At 35.1% G+C, this 17,338-nt stretch overlaps 1 protein-coding gene across 1 annotated transcript in view; it reads right to left on the bottom strand.

The window, feature by feature from the left end:
* Positions 1-1,351: 1,351 nt before the first annotated feature.
* The window catches only part of TM9SF3 (transmembrane 9 superfamily member 3), a gene marked incomplete at both ends in the record, with an annotated part of 56,616 nt that continues 40,629 nt past the window's right edge, over positions 1,352-17,338 (bottom strand). Inside the window, 6 exons of the mRNA XM_084244661.1 lie at positions 1,352-1,419; positions 6,034-6,110; positions 6,249-6,332; positions 6,868-7,014; positions 10,029-10,097; positions 12,577-12,716. Of these exons, the coding sequence (XP_084100787.1) occupies positions 1,352-1,419; positions 6,034-6,110; positions 6,249-6,332; positions 6,868-7,014; positions 10,029-10,097; positions 12,577-12,716 (585 nt within the window). The remainder of the gene's footprint in view (positions 1,420-6,033; positions 6,111-6,248; positions 6,333-6,867; positions 7,015-10,028; positions 10,098-12,576; positions 12,717-17,338) is intronic.

Raw genomic sequence — 17,338 nt, 5'->3', positions numbered from 1 at the left:
TTATAAGTATATTTTTAAAAATTGCATTCAGTAATATTGCCTTTTTAAAAAGATATCTTTAAATTGCAAACACATCTATATTCACAAAACAATTTGGTCAGGAAATTTTATTTTAACATTCTAAAGCAGTAATGCTTTAGATGTTATTTAAGTGCCCCAGACAGGATTAACAAAATTAAATGTTTCTAAATTACAAATTTAGCTCCTGTGGAAGTCCCAGAGAAGAAACAGAAAACAATCCCCCCTCCCAAAAGAAATATGACACACATTTTGAAGAAACCCCAATGTTTCATGCAGTGGTAGGCAAGATGTAAAAAGCCACCCAAATTCACACATTTCTACACCAATCATCATCAGAAAAAAGCACTCTGTAGTCAATCTGTACATCCAAATGCATTTGGGAATCTATACCTACGTTACATTATTTAATGTTATATACATTTATTACCCACCCACCCCTTGTTTTTAATAATTTCTTATGTAAAACCTTCATTCAAACCCAAAAAAGATGTAAGACTAATGTGGGGAGAGGGGGGAGGGATAATCACTTTAGACATTCAGTTAAAATGTAGTTTATCTAAATCTCAAAATGTTTAATAGAAACAAATATCTTCTCCATTTAACACTTTGCTTTCTAACTGTACAGTAAATTTAATTGTAGAGAGTACTCCTCTATCTTCAGACTGTATCTTCTTTGGATGAAATTAAGATTAACTGAATAGTTTTAAGATAAATAAAGTTGGTCCAACTAAGATGACAGCAGATATATTACATGCAGGATTGATTTTTTAATTTTCACTTTCAAAAAAAAGGGATGCAGTTGAGTTGGGAGAAAAAAAGCAGGTCAAAAAAGAACCCAGATTCAATATATAAAAATGTCCCACAACAGATTAACAATGGCAATAAAAATAAGAGAAAACAGTAATCTTTCTGGAACATCATTTTTCAATACCGTAGAAACACTAAGTGCCAGGAAGATTTCTAGTCATGTAATTTTAGCATCCGCGTTTCCCCCTCTTAATTTTATTTGAACAAATGCTTTAAATAAACTATTTGTCCTCTTCACTGAAGAGAGCTGGTCTATTTCATTTTTAATGAGCTAGTTTTTGGGAAGATTAGCCATGTACTGTAGTAATGCCTACTGCATAAAATCCAAGCATTTGCTGTGAACAGTTGGAGAAAGCAGTCACTAAGAACCTAGGATCAATGGAAATAGATGTTACTTTAAGTCATCCACGAAAGAGAGACCCACAGAATACCCAGTGTTAAAGCCCAAATCTCTTCTTGCTCTTTTTATGCTGTGCAAGTTCCACCCCTATTTTGATCCGAAGTTCCAGATTTTCTTGGGTCTCTAGTCAATTTTCACATTAGTATAGATTTTTCGGACAAAGGCACTTGTTCCCATGTAACCAATTGCTCCTGTAAAGATAAAATAAGATGTTCTGAAACATGTATACAGAATAGTATTCATCATTTACAAACACAAAGCCCACTGTTCTAGACTGACATTTCTTTTCCAAGACAAAGTCTTTATGTTAGTATTTCCTTTGATATTACTAAAACTGTTTTTGCAAATCACCTACTGTCACATACCAACACTGACCTGATGTAATATTTTTAGAATTAAGCATTGATTATTATTTGTATGATCATAACCACATGCATTAAAATATATCTCATAAGAATAATTTGATGATGACAAAATTTGTTAAATGAAAAAACATGTCTTATTTAAAATTTGAGCACATACTATACAAGGCCATTAAAATAATATTTATATGCTCCCTAAACCACACGATACCTTATGGATAAGTAAGTAAAAAGTGACCGGAGATTCTCTCGGAAAAGGTCAGAGTACCATGGCTCAATGTCATCTGATGTTCTAGAGAAGAGGCATTTTGTGATGGTTTCTTTTTTATATTTAAATTATAGACTCTATGTGGCTCACATTTGAGGGAATGGACAAGAGAGACAGTTAATTAGGTAGGTCAGAAATTTTGAAATGTTTTTAATAATTAGCCTCATATGAGATTCAAAACACCTTAAATTAAGTATCTACCTCCAATGCCTAAGAGTGGCACATGGTAAGGATGTGCATGGCACATGCAGGAAAGAATGAATAACCTGGATATTTCTTTACTGCAAATATCACTAAATCTTTAGAACAAGACTACTCATCATATCAGCCACAAAAAGATTCACCATTGGGTTTAGGAGTTAACCATGTAGCCCAATATTATTAAAAGTTTAAGAGTAAATCTTCAATGACACCTAAATGATCAATTTTGAACTTTTATTCACCAAATTGGTATGTACAAGGAAAGAAATAATTCTATAATGCTTTTATGAACTACATATCTCAAGGCAACTAAACAGATGATAAAAGGAAGTCCCCCTTATATGATTAAATATAAAAGAAACAACAGAGTTAGAGTATTTGAATTACTAGTAAGTTATATTAGCCAATAACAATCAATGGCTGCTAGTCTACAAAAAAGTAAGACAACCAGACATTGAGTGTCTCCTGATTAAAGTTTACAAACTACCTGGGTAAATATTTTAATTATGATCAAGTCACTAGGTCTAACTACCAACTTTACAAGAAATACAAAGGAAAAGCACATGAAGAAATAATAAATGACACCTCAGGTATCAGCAAAGTCCATTATGTGGGAACCACAGAAATTTAAAAACCAACAAAAATGTTTCTTAAAGTGCAAGGGAAAGGAGAAAATATCAAAAGATAAAAATAGAGACATTTAACAAAGCAATGCATGGAACTTAATCACATCTCGATGTAAACAAACTATTAAAAGAAAAGTGAGAATGACCAGGGTCAATGTGTATAATAACTGAATATTTGGGTAATTATACTTACCCTGTATATATACATGTACTAAAACAGTATTATAGGTCAAATTTATTACATAATTACATAATATAAACTATACATACATGCACACATGCTCACACACTGAAATTTATACTCATAGGAGATCTGAGATTCAAGTCAGCATAAAAGAGAAGTGGGAATATAAATAAGACAAAATTGATCATAACTTAACCATTATTGATGTTAGGTGTGGTAGAAACATGGGGTAGGTCACTATATATGTATGTATCACTGCCCCTGTTTTTGCATATATTTGAAAATTTCCCATAATTAATACTCATATAATTAAAAATTGTCAAACAACAAAAATAAAGCCAAACAACAAAACAACAGAGTAAACTTATTCTCCACCATTTCTGCAATGAACAGACATTCCATATTATGAAATAATTATATTACATTTTAAAGTAATGATAAATCATCTAAAAATAGTTCTAACACAAATTCTTATAAGATAAGGAAAATATTCAGTTTTTTAAAAATAACCCTGAATTCTTAGAACACAAAATAGCTATACAACTTTAACTAGAAGCAAAAATTTAACTGGCATAATATAACATTAGTACAATAACCAAATCCAATTTTCCAGATTAAAAAAAAAATTGCTCCCCTTTGGGTAGAGATATACTTAAGAGCACAACATTTTCAACCTAGAGAATAATTTTTCCTAATTTTTTTTTAAAGATTTATTTATTGATTGATTGATACATACATACATACAAGCACTGGGTACAGTCAGAAGCGCGGGAGGGTGAGAGAATTCACCAGAGCCAGAGCAGGGAACAGAGCAGGCAGAAGGACCGAAGTACACTGCTGAGGGGAGCAGCGGGCGGCAGGAGAGGTCTGCGCGCCAAGTGGGACCCTCCTCCGGTGGCCGGGGAGCAGCTGGGGATCGAACCGGCGCTGTAGAGGCTGCGGGCAGCTTCGCAACCCAGTGCTCAACCGCTGCGCCACCGGGGAGGCCCAATTTTTCCTAATTTTATGAGTACCTCAGAATAAGATTATAAAAACGATTTTATAAAAAAACTCTATAAATTATAAAAAGGATACTGAAGACTCTAAAAAAGTAAATGTCTTGGGAGTAAGACATATAATTTTAAACTTAATTTCCTTAAAAGTAAAATGTTATGCTCAAAACATAGAGATAACAGTCTAATTACTTGCCACCTTAAAATAGTCATTTTTTCCCTACATCGAAAAAAATTCAAATATTTTTCTTTCCATTACTAAAAAAAGCATTATAGCAATATTACTTGATAGGTATGTATAATTTTTGTATTTCAACCAACTGCAGTCTGAATGTTTCCCATTCCTCCCTAAAAACTGGATTAGCACTGAAGGCATAGAAATCCATTAAGGTATAAAAGCTGGGATATTGCCAGGATGGCAGGGAACGGTAAATGTGCCAAGATTCTCAGGCAGTAAAAAGAAATTTCACCAGGAGAAGCACTCAAAAAGAAATCTAACTAGATTCATTCCATTTTCATTGTAAATGTCAAAATATCACCACTCTAAATCTTCCTAAGATCACATATAGAAATAGTTAAAAAAAAAAAAAAATTAACCCTCTGCTAATGACATGATTCTATGCCTCACCAAATGCTGGTGATAATCAAGAAAGATCTCAAATTTAAAAAAAGAGTAGTTCAATGAGCAATATTCTTAAGGAAGGATGGCCAATAACACTAAAAGAAACTTCTGATCGCTCAGGGATATCTAAGAATGTTTCCATGTGACACAGCTTCAGCTACTAGTCAACTTTCTGTCAAAGTTGGCTAACTATCAGAGGAAAATGTTACCACAACAGCTATAAATAAAACATGTGACCACAATATAGAGAACTGTCCTTCCTTGTAGCTTGAATAACTAGTTTCACTCATTTACAGTCGATCTCACTTGTGTGTATGCTCACACATAAGCACATACATGGTGCATGCGAACAAAGTAGATTCTGATATTTAACAATTCCAGAACAGAAGTAGGACCAAGAAAGCCTTTAGCCTTATCAATAAAAAAACAACAGTGGCCACCACTCACTGAACACCTGCTATTTACTCCCATTCAACCACTGAATTCTTATTACAACCCTATGAGGCAGATGTTACTTCTGTTTTGAAAATGAAAACACTGAGGAATTAAGGTTAATAATTTGGCCATACAAACATAGCTATTAAGTAACAGCATTCATGCCTAGGATGACTGACCCTAAAAGTCCCAGCTCTTTCCATTTTCCATCTTGTCTCCCACAAAACTGACTAGTTCTTACCATTTAATCACAGATTTGGCATTATATTTAGTGTGCTTTGGATACATGACACTATTACAAATAACAACCCTGAAAATATATCCCTATTTTAAAAATGAGAAAATGAGATTAACTCCAAAATATGTATGTAGCACAGCCAGAACCTAAGCCCCTCTGCAGACACCCAAGTGTATACTCACAACCAGTAAACCACTACTTCCCAGACACCGTTACCTCCATGAACCGTCCAATAAACTTCAGAACAGAAATCATTGCGTCAACACCTCAACCTCTTTACATTATTAACTTTCCTGATGAACTGAGGCCTTAAAAAAATGCCAATTCTAGGGCCTCCCTGGTGGCGCAGCGGTTGAGTGCTGGGCTGCGAAGCTGCCCACAGCCTCTGCAGCGCCAGTTCAATCCCCGGCCGCCGGCAAGGGTCCCACATGGCGCACAGACCTCTCCTGCCACGCCCGCTGCTCCCCTTAGCAGTGTACTTCGTCAGTCTGCCTGTTCTGTTCCCCACTCTGGCTCTGGTGAATTCTCTCACCCTTCCGAGCGCTTCTGACTGTACCCAGTGCTTGCATAAATAAATAAATAAATAAATAAATCTTTAAAAAAAAAAAAAGCCAATTCTCAACATAAATGAGAGCCTAATTATGGTGCAATGTGGGACAATACCATATAGAATAATTAGTAACAGAAATAAAGGAAATCAACAAGGTGGTAAATCAGGTTTTAAGGAATATTTAAAAGGACTGAAACTGGACTCTAGTTATTTTGGCGTTGCTGATTTAACAACAGAATACAATTTTATAATTCCCAATTACTGTATTTTTTGATTCTGAAACATTCAAAGATTTACTCATGGTACTCCAAGAATTTCAATACTTACCACACATTATCCCCAAGGCTGTGCTAAATACTGCCATGTATCCAAAGTAAAATGATGTTTGAAATAAGCCATACATCCTGAAATAAAACAAAATGACTATATAGTGGATCCATTTTTACTTTCAACATAAAGCCTTAAATTCCAGTATTTAAATGACTAATTTAGTTTCCTGAATACAAAATGAAAAGCTGTTCTGAGAAAGTGTCTTGACTTACTTTGTTTTGAAAAAATAGTAGTAAAAGGAATACATGTAAACATAGATTGCAGTTGATGCAGCAGAGAGAAAACTTGTCCATTGCCTGGGGGGGGGGGGGGAAGAAAGGTAGCTATTGAATGAATGGCATTAAAACAAAGATTTTACAGCAAAGAATTTTATAAAAACATCCTTTAAAATTCTGTATTTTAAAAAACACGTGTATGTATATAGCATTTAAATATATCAACAGAGAGACTAAGAGTTAGAAGGAAAGAGTCTGGATTTTGTCAGATTCTCTGTTATAAGCAACCTTAAATAAACCATTACCCTTTTCTGAGGTAATGTGTGTCCGTGTGTTTACAATAGAGCAATGCTTCCTTTCATAAAATTCTTTCCATTATCAAGCACTTTGTAAAAATTTTTTCTAATAGTGATCCTCCTTACTACAAAATTTTTTTCCTATTACTGTTTTTCCTCTAAAATCTTCATTTTTATAACTAAAAAAAATCCTCTATTTTAAGTAGCAAAATTTCTCTATAGATGTTTTTGTCCATTCAACACACTTCAAGTAGAATTTTATTTAAAAGTATTAATTTTATTTAAAGTCCCCAAAGGTTCTTCCCACAAGTACTACTTACCATCTATAATCCTCTGCATTTAGTAGAAAGTATGTGCACACAATGGTCACACAGACGGTCACTATGCACAGGATGACCAGCACCAGCATCATGAAGCCATAGACATAATAGATCTTATATGCCCAGAAGGACGTGAAGATGAAATACCTACACAAAACACAATGAAAACAGAGTTTCCTAGTCTACTCTTTAAGCTTATCCAGCTCATGATGTATCTCAATTACATCTTAATTCTCACTTTTTTCTCACTTAAATCTCAGTATTTGTTTTTCAAGTAACTTCCAACTAGTTCCCTTAACTTTTCCCATGCATTAAATTCTCTAAAATTCTCTCCAAGATATTTTCTTGGATAACTGTTCAAGAACAGATTCTTTAATAAAGCACTCATCTTGAAGCAAACAACAAATCAGAAATTTAAAGGAGTAAAATATGGAAAAGCAAAAACAAGACAGATAAAAATATTTGCAAAATAATGTCAATTCCCTCATTTTTTCCCTTTTTGTAGACACATTAGGTACTCTATATATTTTTTAGATTTATTTCTTTTTTATTTATTTATGCATATAAGAACTGGGGGGTAGGGCAGAGGTGTGTGGGGGTGTGGGGTGAGAGGAGGATTCACCCGAGACAGACTAGGGAGCAGAACAGGCAGATCTACTGAGATACACTGCTGAGGGCAGCAGCAGCAGAGACAGGAGAGGTCTGCTGCGTCAGCTCCCTTGGCTGGGGATCGAACTCACGCTGCAGTAGCTGGTGATAGCTTGATAGCACTGAGACTTTAACTCCTGCACCACCAGGGAGGCACTGTACTTTGTATTTTATGAAAAACCTTATTAAATAAAAAAAATTAGGTTTGATGGGGTAATAAATATAAAAGTAGGAAAATAAAAGAAGTCTCATGCTCTTTTCAGAAGACGTGAAAGGGAATTAAGATTTTACACTAAGGAAAAGACCCTTGACTCTAATTCCCTTACTTTTCCTTAAATTAGAAAAGGATTTTATTCCCTTACTTGTCCTTAAATTAGAAAAGGATTTTAGCCTTTTTTTTTTCATGTTCCCTTCTTTCCTTGCTCACCTTTTAGTCATTAGTCATTTAATAGATACTTACAGAGTCTACCATATATCAGGGTAGCAAAATGACTAGAGACTAGAAATTAGTTTAGTGGGGGGAACATCAGTAAATAGGCAGTCATGATACAATGTGACTTGTGCTGTATCAAGGTACCTAAGTGCAGCATTTTATTGGTTTGGTTGGTGAGGCTTTGGAGGAAAGATGATTACTGATAAAAATTGTAGTAAGGTATATGGGGGAGGGGCAGAGAGAGCAAGAACACAGAAAGGATAAGACACAGGCATAACAAAGACTTACAAATAAAGGAATTTTTTAAAAACTAAGGATATTTTGAAAAGGTCAGTTCTATGGGGCTACAACTTCAAAGACTGGAGACACAAACAGCACCAAATTGCATATTATGGAGGTCCTTAGTGGCTACATTGTAGCTCTTATCTCATGAAAATGAGAAATTTTTAGTAAAAAAGTGGCATAACAGTCCAACACTTTAAAAAAGACTACTGTGTCTCTACCAAGAGGTGAATGGATTTTAGGGTGAGCAAAACAGAGAAGATAAAGATATAGCAAAGAGGCTATCTAATGGAATGGAGAACCTGAGAAAGCAGGAAGACATATAATCAAGAGGTAATGAGGATAAGGGTAGGAGGGAAAAATAGTCAGTGGTCAAGTCAGGGTGAGGGTACAAGCAGTATCAGACTAGTATCAGACTAGTAGAAGTACAGAAATTTCTGACTGACTTTGTTAAGCTACGAGCTGAGTGCCACAGACTTCAGTCACTCTAAGGTGGCTACTAGTGCCCACAGTGGACTCACAGCTGGCAGATGACCAAGAGACAAATCTATGTCAGTTGACGTGTTAGTGTAATTAGACTATTTTATTAAATGTTACATAAACCAAGAAATGTGAGGGGAAAATGTGTGGTTTCTATAAAAATCATGTTGAATGTTTTAAGAAATTCAATAAGGTGAATTACTGAAAAATTGTAAGATTAGAAGCAGGTAAGATGATTATGAAAGACTAAGAGTTGAAATAAAGAAATCTAGGAGGACTTTGAACTTAGAATTCTACAAGTAGGTCTTTTTGTTTCGGTTTAGAAAGGCTGAGACACAAATATGTGTTACAAATGTCAAAGGAAAATTTATGGAAACACTAATTAAATACTAATCAATGAAAAGACCTTGGCTCTGAATTAAAAAAACCAACAGTGAAGGCATGAAGGATGTACCTTTAGTTGTCTTAATTTAAGATAAAATGTTATGTATCTTTTTTCAAAATTCCCTTGCATGAGCCAACTTTTTCAATTAACCATCTATGAGATCCAATCATGCTTGTTACAAAGGTGTTCACTATACAGAAAAGAACAAAAAGTAGGGCATCTGGAAACATGAAGGGAACTCTGAGTAATTACAATGACAAGCATTTCACAGGGACCACATGTTTCAAGGTACGTGACCACAATTCTTCAGAAAGTTCCATACAAAGAAACTGTCTTGCCTAAAATGCTAGTGTATTTCCATCAAGAAAAACTGGGACACAGTGCTAAGAAAAGAAAGATTTATATTTTGAAGTGATGAGCAAGGATGCAGATATAAAGCACGGTAACTGGGTACAAAGTGGCACACCTTCCATCTCAAACACACACAAACACTTCCCAGCATGCTATAAGCCTCCATGAAAGGAGACCTAGGAAGGGACAACGCATGAAAAGCTGTCAGGGTCGACTGACTTACAGCTTACTTAGTTCCAAGGACCTTCAAATATTTTAAAAATACAATGAAAATCCAGTAATTCCTTATTTCATGCAAATGTGATCAAAGGCCGGTTTACAGCATGAATTCTTTGATATCTAATCTCTCCTGTTAGTTGAGAAAGGTCTAGAACATAATACAAAAAGTCTACACTTCACATAAATATTTGAGAACAGAAAACTACTTTTAAATAGATACAAAGACCTCCTTCTGTAAGCTATGGAATTTACAGACTAAATCTGCTAGATGTCTTTTCATCTGATGAATCTATACCTACTCTAATTCATAAATTCTTACTACAGCTAAATCCCTGTAAACATAAATACATTGCCCAAACTTACATTTCAATAAAGATTGAGCCGAAGGGTAAAATTCCTCCTAGGCAAACAATAACTGCAGGCTCCATGAACCTGGAAAATATTAAGATTAGTAGTTAACTTCTCATATGATTTTCATATTATATGAATTCTGATAACAAAGGGCAAGTGCTTGGTATTTAAAATAACCAAAAGGATAGAAACAAACCAGTAAAAAAGAAAAACTAAAATCCAAAGAGAATTTCAAAATTAGCTATGTTATAAATGAATTTTTTCCAGCCTAAAATAAGAATCTGGGAAATACACAGTGTCGTCACTGGCAGAACTCAAGGAAGTGTTTGCACATATTCCACACCTCTCCATACCTTCAAAGACTTTATAGATATTTTAGTTATTGAAATTATGTTTTGAGACACCTATCTGAAATGTTTTCCAAATTGTAGCCTTGCCATCTCTTTTCTCACTCTTTCCTTGGTCTGGTAATTTCTTTTCCTGTGATATAGGTATTAAGAATATTATGACTTCTGAGTTATAATGGAGCCAAAGGATGAATAAAAAAATAAAATTCAAACCTCATTTTACTTCACAAATACTAACTACAACTAGTAATTCTTTATCTGAAATGCCGTCTCTCATCTTATACTTTTACAAACATTGACTCAAGTATTCTCTCTATAAAATTTCCCCCTAGGAGAAACCCCTAGGGAGAGAGAGGTCCTTCTCCCATGCTTTCATTCTCTTTGATGATCACTCCATCATGGTGCTTTCCACACCCACCGTAACTGTCCAATTAGAGCCATGACATACCTCACTGAAGTATAAGCCCTATCAGGAAGAAGCTATTCATCTAGGTATTACCGGTGCCCAGTATATAAAAGATACTACATTAATATCTCTGGAAAGCACTAAAAAACTTAGAAGAAAATCAAAGAAATTGAGAGTTGGGGAAAAAAAAAACTTAAACATCATTTAGTCTAGTCTTCTTTCCTCATTTTACAAGTGGCCAAGACCCACAGAGGTATGACTGCCCATCCTGACAGTCAGTGACAGCCAGATCTATTATTCAGAGTTTGGTTCCAATGTGAATACATAAAGAAAATGAAGATACACACATTCTTACACCTAAATGTGACCCATGGACACCGGCAAGCTCATGCATTGTTCTTTCCTCTTCCTCACTTTCCCAATAATGGGAAAGATAATCTTGATTTGAAAAAATAATTTTAAAAAACTAAAGTTCTCATAACCACAAACCTAAGAAAATAGGTACACAGACAATTCCTAAGTCTGTCTTCATTTCAGTCTTCACTTCTCCAACTGCCTATATACCTCCAAGAATACAAGACTATTTGAAATGTACCTGAAGATAAACTGCATTTTATGTTGTGGTAAAATATCTATAACAGACTTTTTAATATATATTCCTTGGTATGAGTAGGCAGAGTCTGTTGCACAGCTATTATGAGAAGATGGGGAATGTAATAAATGTACAATAACATTGTTTTATTTTTGCCTGTTATGAAGAATTAGGAAAATAAAGAATGCAGAATAACATATATCAACACAAAAATAATGAGCTCACTAATATGAAAAGGCAATATAAATGCATGAGTTCACATTTTAAATTTGAATTACAAAAATTAAAAATATAAAAATATTAGCTCACTTTATGTTGAAAATTAGAAAAAAAAATACAAACGATTTCAAATTAAAATACATCATGAATTTCAAAGCCATCTGGTTGAACTACACTTCTACTTATCTCTTCAGCTGTTATACACAAATACTCATCATTCTTTGTCAGGATTAATCTTAAATTAGGGGAGGCCTTCAAGAACACATTTTGTGCATACCATAACAGACATGAATTTGGGAGATTCTGTACTAACCAGAAGTAAAGATAAAGAACCTAAGTTAATAAATTATAACTGGCTGCAACCCAAATTCATCTCTCAATTGACAGAGTAAGTGTGATTATAAATGGGCATCAACTTTGTTTAAATAATAAAACATCTGGAAAGGAAAATGAAATTATAAGCCAGTAATTGGCAAACTTTTTCCATAAACACTCAGATAAACTGAGTGTAAACTTCAGGTTTTGAAGGTGGTGTGGTCTCTGCCAACCACTGAACTCTGATGTTGCAGTGTAAAAGCAGTCACAGACAATATGCCAACAGAAGCCTGGCTATATTCCAATGAAACCTTATTTACAAAACGGGCAGAAGGTGAAATTTGGCCTACAGGTTGTAGTAATAAAATTGTTGCAGCCTTAGTTCCCACCCATCTCTACAATCTAGTACACTTATCAAAGCATTTGACATATCTGTAAATACCATCAATATCTGCAAAGTGAAACAATGATACAAATTATTACTACTCTTAACTTAGGTTAGATGAAAAACAATAAATTCTTAAGTTCAAACTTAAAATAGTTACCCTTAAAAAATACATGTCAATTCTAAAGCTATATAGATATATATACACTTACATAATACATATATACATATATATATATTTTATCCTTAAGAACTTATATAAGCAAAAATCACATAAGATTTAACATTCTTTTTACCATTTTTTCTCTGGTATGGGACGAGGCACTGCATTGACACGACAAGGAAAGTTGGGCTGACCTGACAAATTTCGGCCAAGTATTGTACCAACAAGATTTAGAGGAAGAATAACAAAAAAACAGATGCAACAAACGGCCACCTGTAAATTAAATTAAAATAACATTAATAAAAAGAAATAAAATGGACACAATATTTAAACACTTTGATCACCAAAGAAAATATTGTAAGTTCTATAGGCTAAAATTTTGCAAGATATACATTAACATAAATAAGGAAAGAATATGCATTAAAATATAATAATTGATCTAAATGCAAGTATCCTATCTTCTACAGTTCCTTTTTTTAATGCTTCCATGCTGTCTCTGCTATAGCCCCTTTTCCTTCACTTTTATCTGTCAAGCTTTCAGCATATCCTTTATCTTTCACCATTATAGCCAACTTATTTATCTGGCTACATGACCTGGAGCCCCAAATATTACTAATATTGATTCCATTAATTCATAATTGATACCATTTTCATCAAGAGAAAATACATGAATACACACAAAAATACCACCAATTTGACTAGTCATTAGAGAAATACAAATTAAAAACCAACGAGACACCAGTACATATCCACTGGAATGGCTAAAATTAAAGACTGACCATATCAAGAGCTAGGCATTATGGGGAGCAATAAGGGGAACTCTTACACAATGCCATCAGGAATAGAAACTGCAAAGTCACTTTAGAAAAGTTTAATAATTTCTTGAAAAGTAAACTATCAGCACCTCCCTGGTGACCCAAGGGTTAAGTCTCAGTGCTACCAGCCTGATGATCCCCAGGCAGGGACTTAATCCACATAAGGCTCAGCAGACCTCTTTCTGTCTCACCCACTGCTCCTCTTAGCAGTGTATTTCACTAAATCTGCCCGTTCTGCTCCCCGCTCTGTCTCTGGTGAATCCTCACACCCCCGCAACCTCGGGGCCTACGCCCAAGCTCTTCTATGCCAAAAAAAAAAAAAAAAAAAAAAGAGGTAAGCTATCAAATGTAGCAGTGCTCCACAGTAGTTATTTAGCCAAGAGAACTGAAGACATGTTTAAACAAAGACCTATATAAGACATCTTACAGCAGCTTGATTTGTAATAGTCAAAAACTGGAAACATTCCAGAAATGTATTATTGGGCAAATGGATAAGCAAATTGTAGCATAGCTATGTAATGAAACATTACCGAGCAAAACAAAACAAATAAGCAAACTTAATACATGCAATGATATCAATAAATCTTAAAAAAATTTTATACTAAAAAGGCAAGAAAGAATATTGTGTGATTCTATCTATATAAAATTCTACTAGATAATGCAAACTAACCTATGATGACAGTAAGCACAACAGTGGTTAACTGAGCATGTGAGTAGGAAGGAAAGAGAAGGAAAAAAAGGGATAAATTACAAAGGTACACAACAAAACTGAACTTAATACTTTCTCTTTTTGATTGTGGTGATAGTTTCCCAAATATACACATATATCAGAACTAGTCAAGTTGTACACTTTACATGCAATTTATCATGTGTTAATTATACAATACAGCTGTGAAACATACAGACAAAAAAAGGCATAAGACATTCACTAAGAGCTGACCATTGTTCTCAAAGATAAAGCTAGAATTCATTTTGAGAAAAAGTAAAGACAAAAGACACACACCATAAACTGATCAACACCACCAAAACAACAAAGAAAATGTGATTTTGGGTCAATTACTATTTAAGAGTTCCCATGTTTTGTTCTGTAAAACAGGAATAATGCATACCACTAGCTCTGCCTATCTCTATCTCTGGGTTCTTCTGAAAATCAGATGACATAAGGGATGTGAAAATGCTTTGTAAACCACAAGGAGCTATACAAATGTGTCTGTCATTATAATTCATCTTGTTAGGCTTGGTACATCATTTCAGTCAGTAGAGATCATTTTAGATGCTGCCTTCACTCCATATAACTACTTCCTTCCCCAATCTCATACTCTTTTTCCATTTAATCATCAAATCTATGCTTCTATCCAAGTCATTGACAATTATTTTAATAATAATAATAATAGAATAGCTGTCACACTCTGCTAAAAGATAGTATGTGACATTTCATGATATCATGAATCACCCCAATACTCTAGTTCTACAATGGTTTAGTTACACATCTGCCTGACTGCACTACTTGCCCACATTTCTCCATCCTGTTCAACAAGGTATAATACTTTATCTACTGTCTTTTGTTCCTCTAGGAAAAATGAAGTTGTTCTGGCATTTTTGCTTAAAAAATCTATAATAGCTTCTTATGTTCACTACTGCCTGTGATTTAAAATAAGTTTTAGTAACATCCTAAAATCCTGTGCCTCATCAACACCAAGTTTATCACATTTTGGAAGGCAGAATCCACTTCTTCCTTTTCCCTCTGCGTATGTCCACTTTCACACCACGTCTGCTCTCTTGCACAGTTATTCAAACATTACTTATCAGAATGATGTCTCCGTATCTACAAAAGATCATTTATATGAACAACAAAACTTCCAGCTAAGGCTACTGGGTATTCCTGTATAATCAACCCCCTTACCTATATTATGTTTTACTTCTGTATCATCAGGGATTATTTTCCTTTGATCTTTTCTTGTTTGATGAAAAATAAAAAGGAAGAATGGGATACAGCTTCTTCTTTTACTCTGCTACAATCACTGATTCCATGTATTGGTGTGTCGGAAAAGTCATGACATATTTTTTCTATGTTTTCTATGCAAAAACGCATCATGACTTTCCCAACAACCCAATAATAAGTGTTTGCTCTTGCTATGAAAATATCTTTAGAAACTCCTTTTGTTGGTCTTAGCATTTGTCAACAGTTCAGTTTACATAGTGAAGTTTTCCTAAGACTTTTATAGATTTTTATAATTCTTTAATGCTGGGCCTATATTGTATTCTTTGCATCCCACCTTTGAGAGATCACAAAATTCATTTATCTTGATTTACATTTTTTCTCACTATGGCAACTTCTGGTTATATATTATGAGTTTCATTTTGGAAAGTCTCCAATCTCAAGCCATTTTGCCAGTTATAGCCCAAGACTTGGGTCATGGGAGAGCATTTCCCTAAATATTTGTGAATTTTATTTCCTAAAACGTGGGTAGGTGGATAAAGCCCTCAACTGTAGAATCTTGGAGACACCAAAGAACTAGAGACAAGATTACAGAGAATGGGCTTTAAGTCCGAGGGCTCAAAGGAATGGGCGGGGGGAGGGTGAAGAGGTGTGGGGTAAGGCTGAAACAGCAAAAGAGGATCTGAAGACTCTCACTTTCAAACTAGGGTATTCAGTTAAGCAGAGACACCCAGTTTCTTAGACAGATGGTATTTATGTTTGGGAGCCTTTCAGCTGACAGATAGATCCACAGATGCTGGGAATTGGGATCAGGTAAACCCAAGAGACTGGGCTTAAAGTAGGACAGATTAATTGGTTTGGGATGAAGCTCTGGGCACTAGAAAATTTTAAATTCCAAAGTGATTCTATATATGTACCCAGAGTTGAGAACCATGGAATTTGTGAGATATATAGCCATTTCCTCCATAATGTCAATAAGTCAAATAACTAAAAATACAAATTTAAGTAGTTAAAATACCTAATTACTAGATCAGTCACGTCAAAGTCATGTCATTTTCTAAATAAGTTTTGATACTCTTAAATGGAAGAAAAAATATTAGATCATATACGATTAAGACTAGTAGAATTACCTTCACTAAGCATTCTTTCATTCTAAAACAGAGAGAAAATTAAGAACAGGACATTATACAAGTCTGCTAAGTGGGGACCAAAAGCCCAGTATTTTATAAACCCTCTCTGGATCAGCACAGTATGATACTATATTCTAATAATTAGTAAGTATCAAATTAGCTATAGCCAAATTACACTGACTATCATTATTTAAAACCCAATTTACAAATGGCAAATTTTTTACTTTAGTGAAATAAAGCAATTTTGAAATACAATTTTCACCACATCAAATTCAAAACTTTGTGGGGAAAATATAACAGAATCCTATTTTGAAAGTACTATGAAAAAAATTTATTCACAGATTACCTTTAAGAAGTAACATAGAGAGGGCGGAGCAACATGGCGGCGAGGAGACGCTGCGAGTAAGATCTCCCATTAAAAAAAGTTAATAGGGAGGAAAAGCGGCAGGTCCCAGTGAGAACTGGGACACGGAAGATAAACGGGTGACTCCAGCAAACTACCCGAAGAAGAAAGTGGCCATAAAAGAGGACTAGAAGGGAGGAAAACGCAGAACCCTGCTCCCCTCTCCCACCCACAGAGTCGGCACTCTCCGACCGGTAGAGAGGAGGAAAAAAACACACTAAAACGACCAACAAGAACAAACGACGCATCAAGCGGGACTGTGAGTGGAAAGGAACTATTGCAGCCACCACACCCTGTGAACGGGAGCTGTGGAGAACCCTGCAGGATTCGCCGCAGCGGTGAGCAAACGGCTCCAGGCGCCATTAGAGAAGAACAAAGAGACTCTGGAGTCGCGCACACAGCCCCGGGCTGGCCGGTAAGCTTGCGCGGAAAAGCAGGATCCCGGCTGCCCAGGTCCCCGCGCCTGCGACCTAGGCTTGCGGGGAGATGTGCGGAGGCCCTCACTGGGGTGAAAGTCCTTCACTGAGTAAGCAGGAACCAGGCGCCCAGGCACGGGAGCGGGGTGCAAAAGGCGCCATTTCCGCACCACTGAACTGGGCTATAGCCCG

This window comes from Talpa europaea (assembly GCF_964194135.1).
Source record: "Talpa europaea genome assembly, chromosome: 10".
Classification (NCBI taxonomy): domain Eukaryota; kingdom Metazoa; phylum Chordata; class Mammalia; order Eulipotyphla; family Talpidae; genus Talpa; species Talpa europaea.
This window is presented reverse-complemented; position numbering and strand designations above follow the sequence as displayed.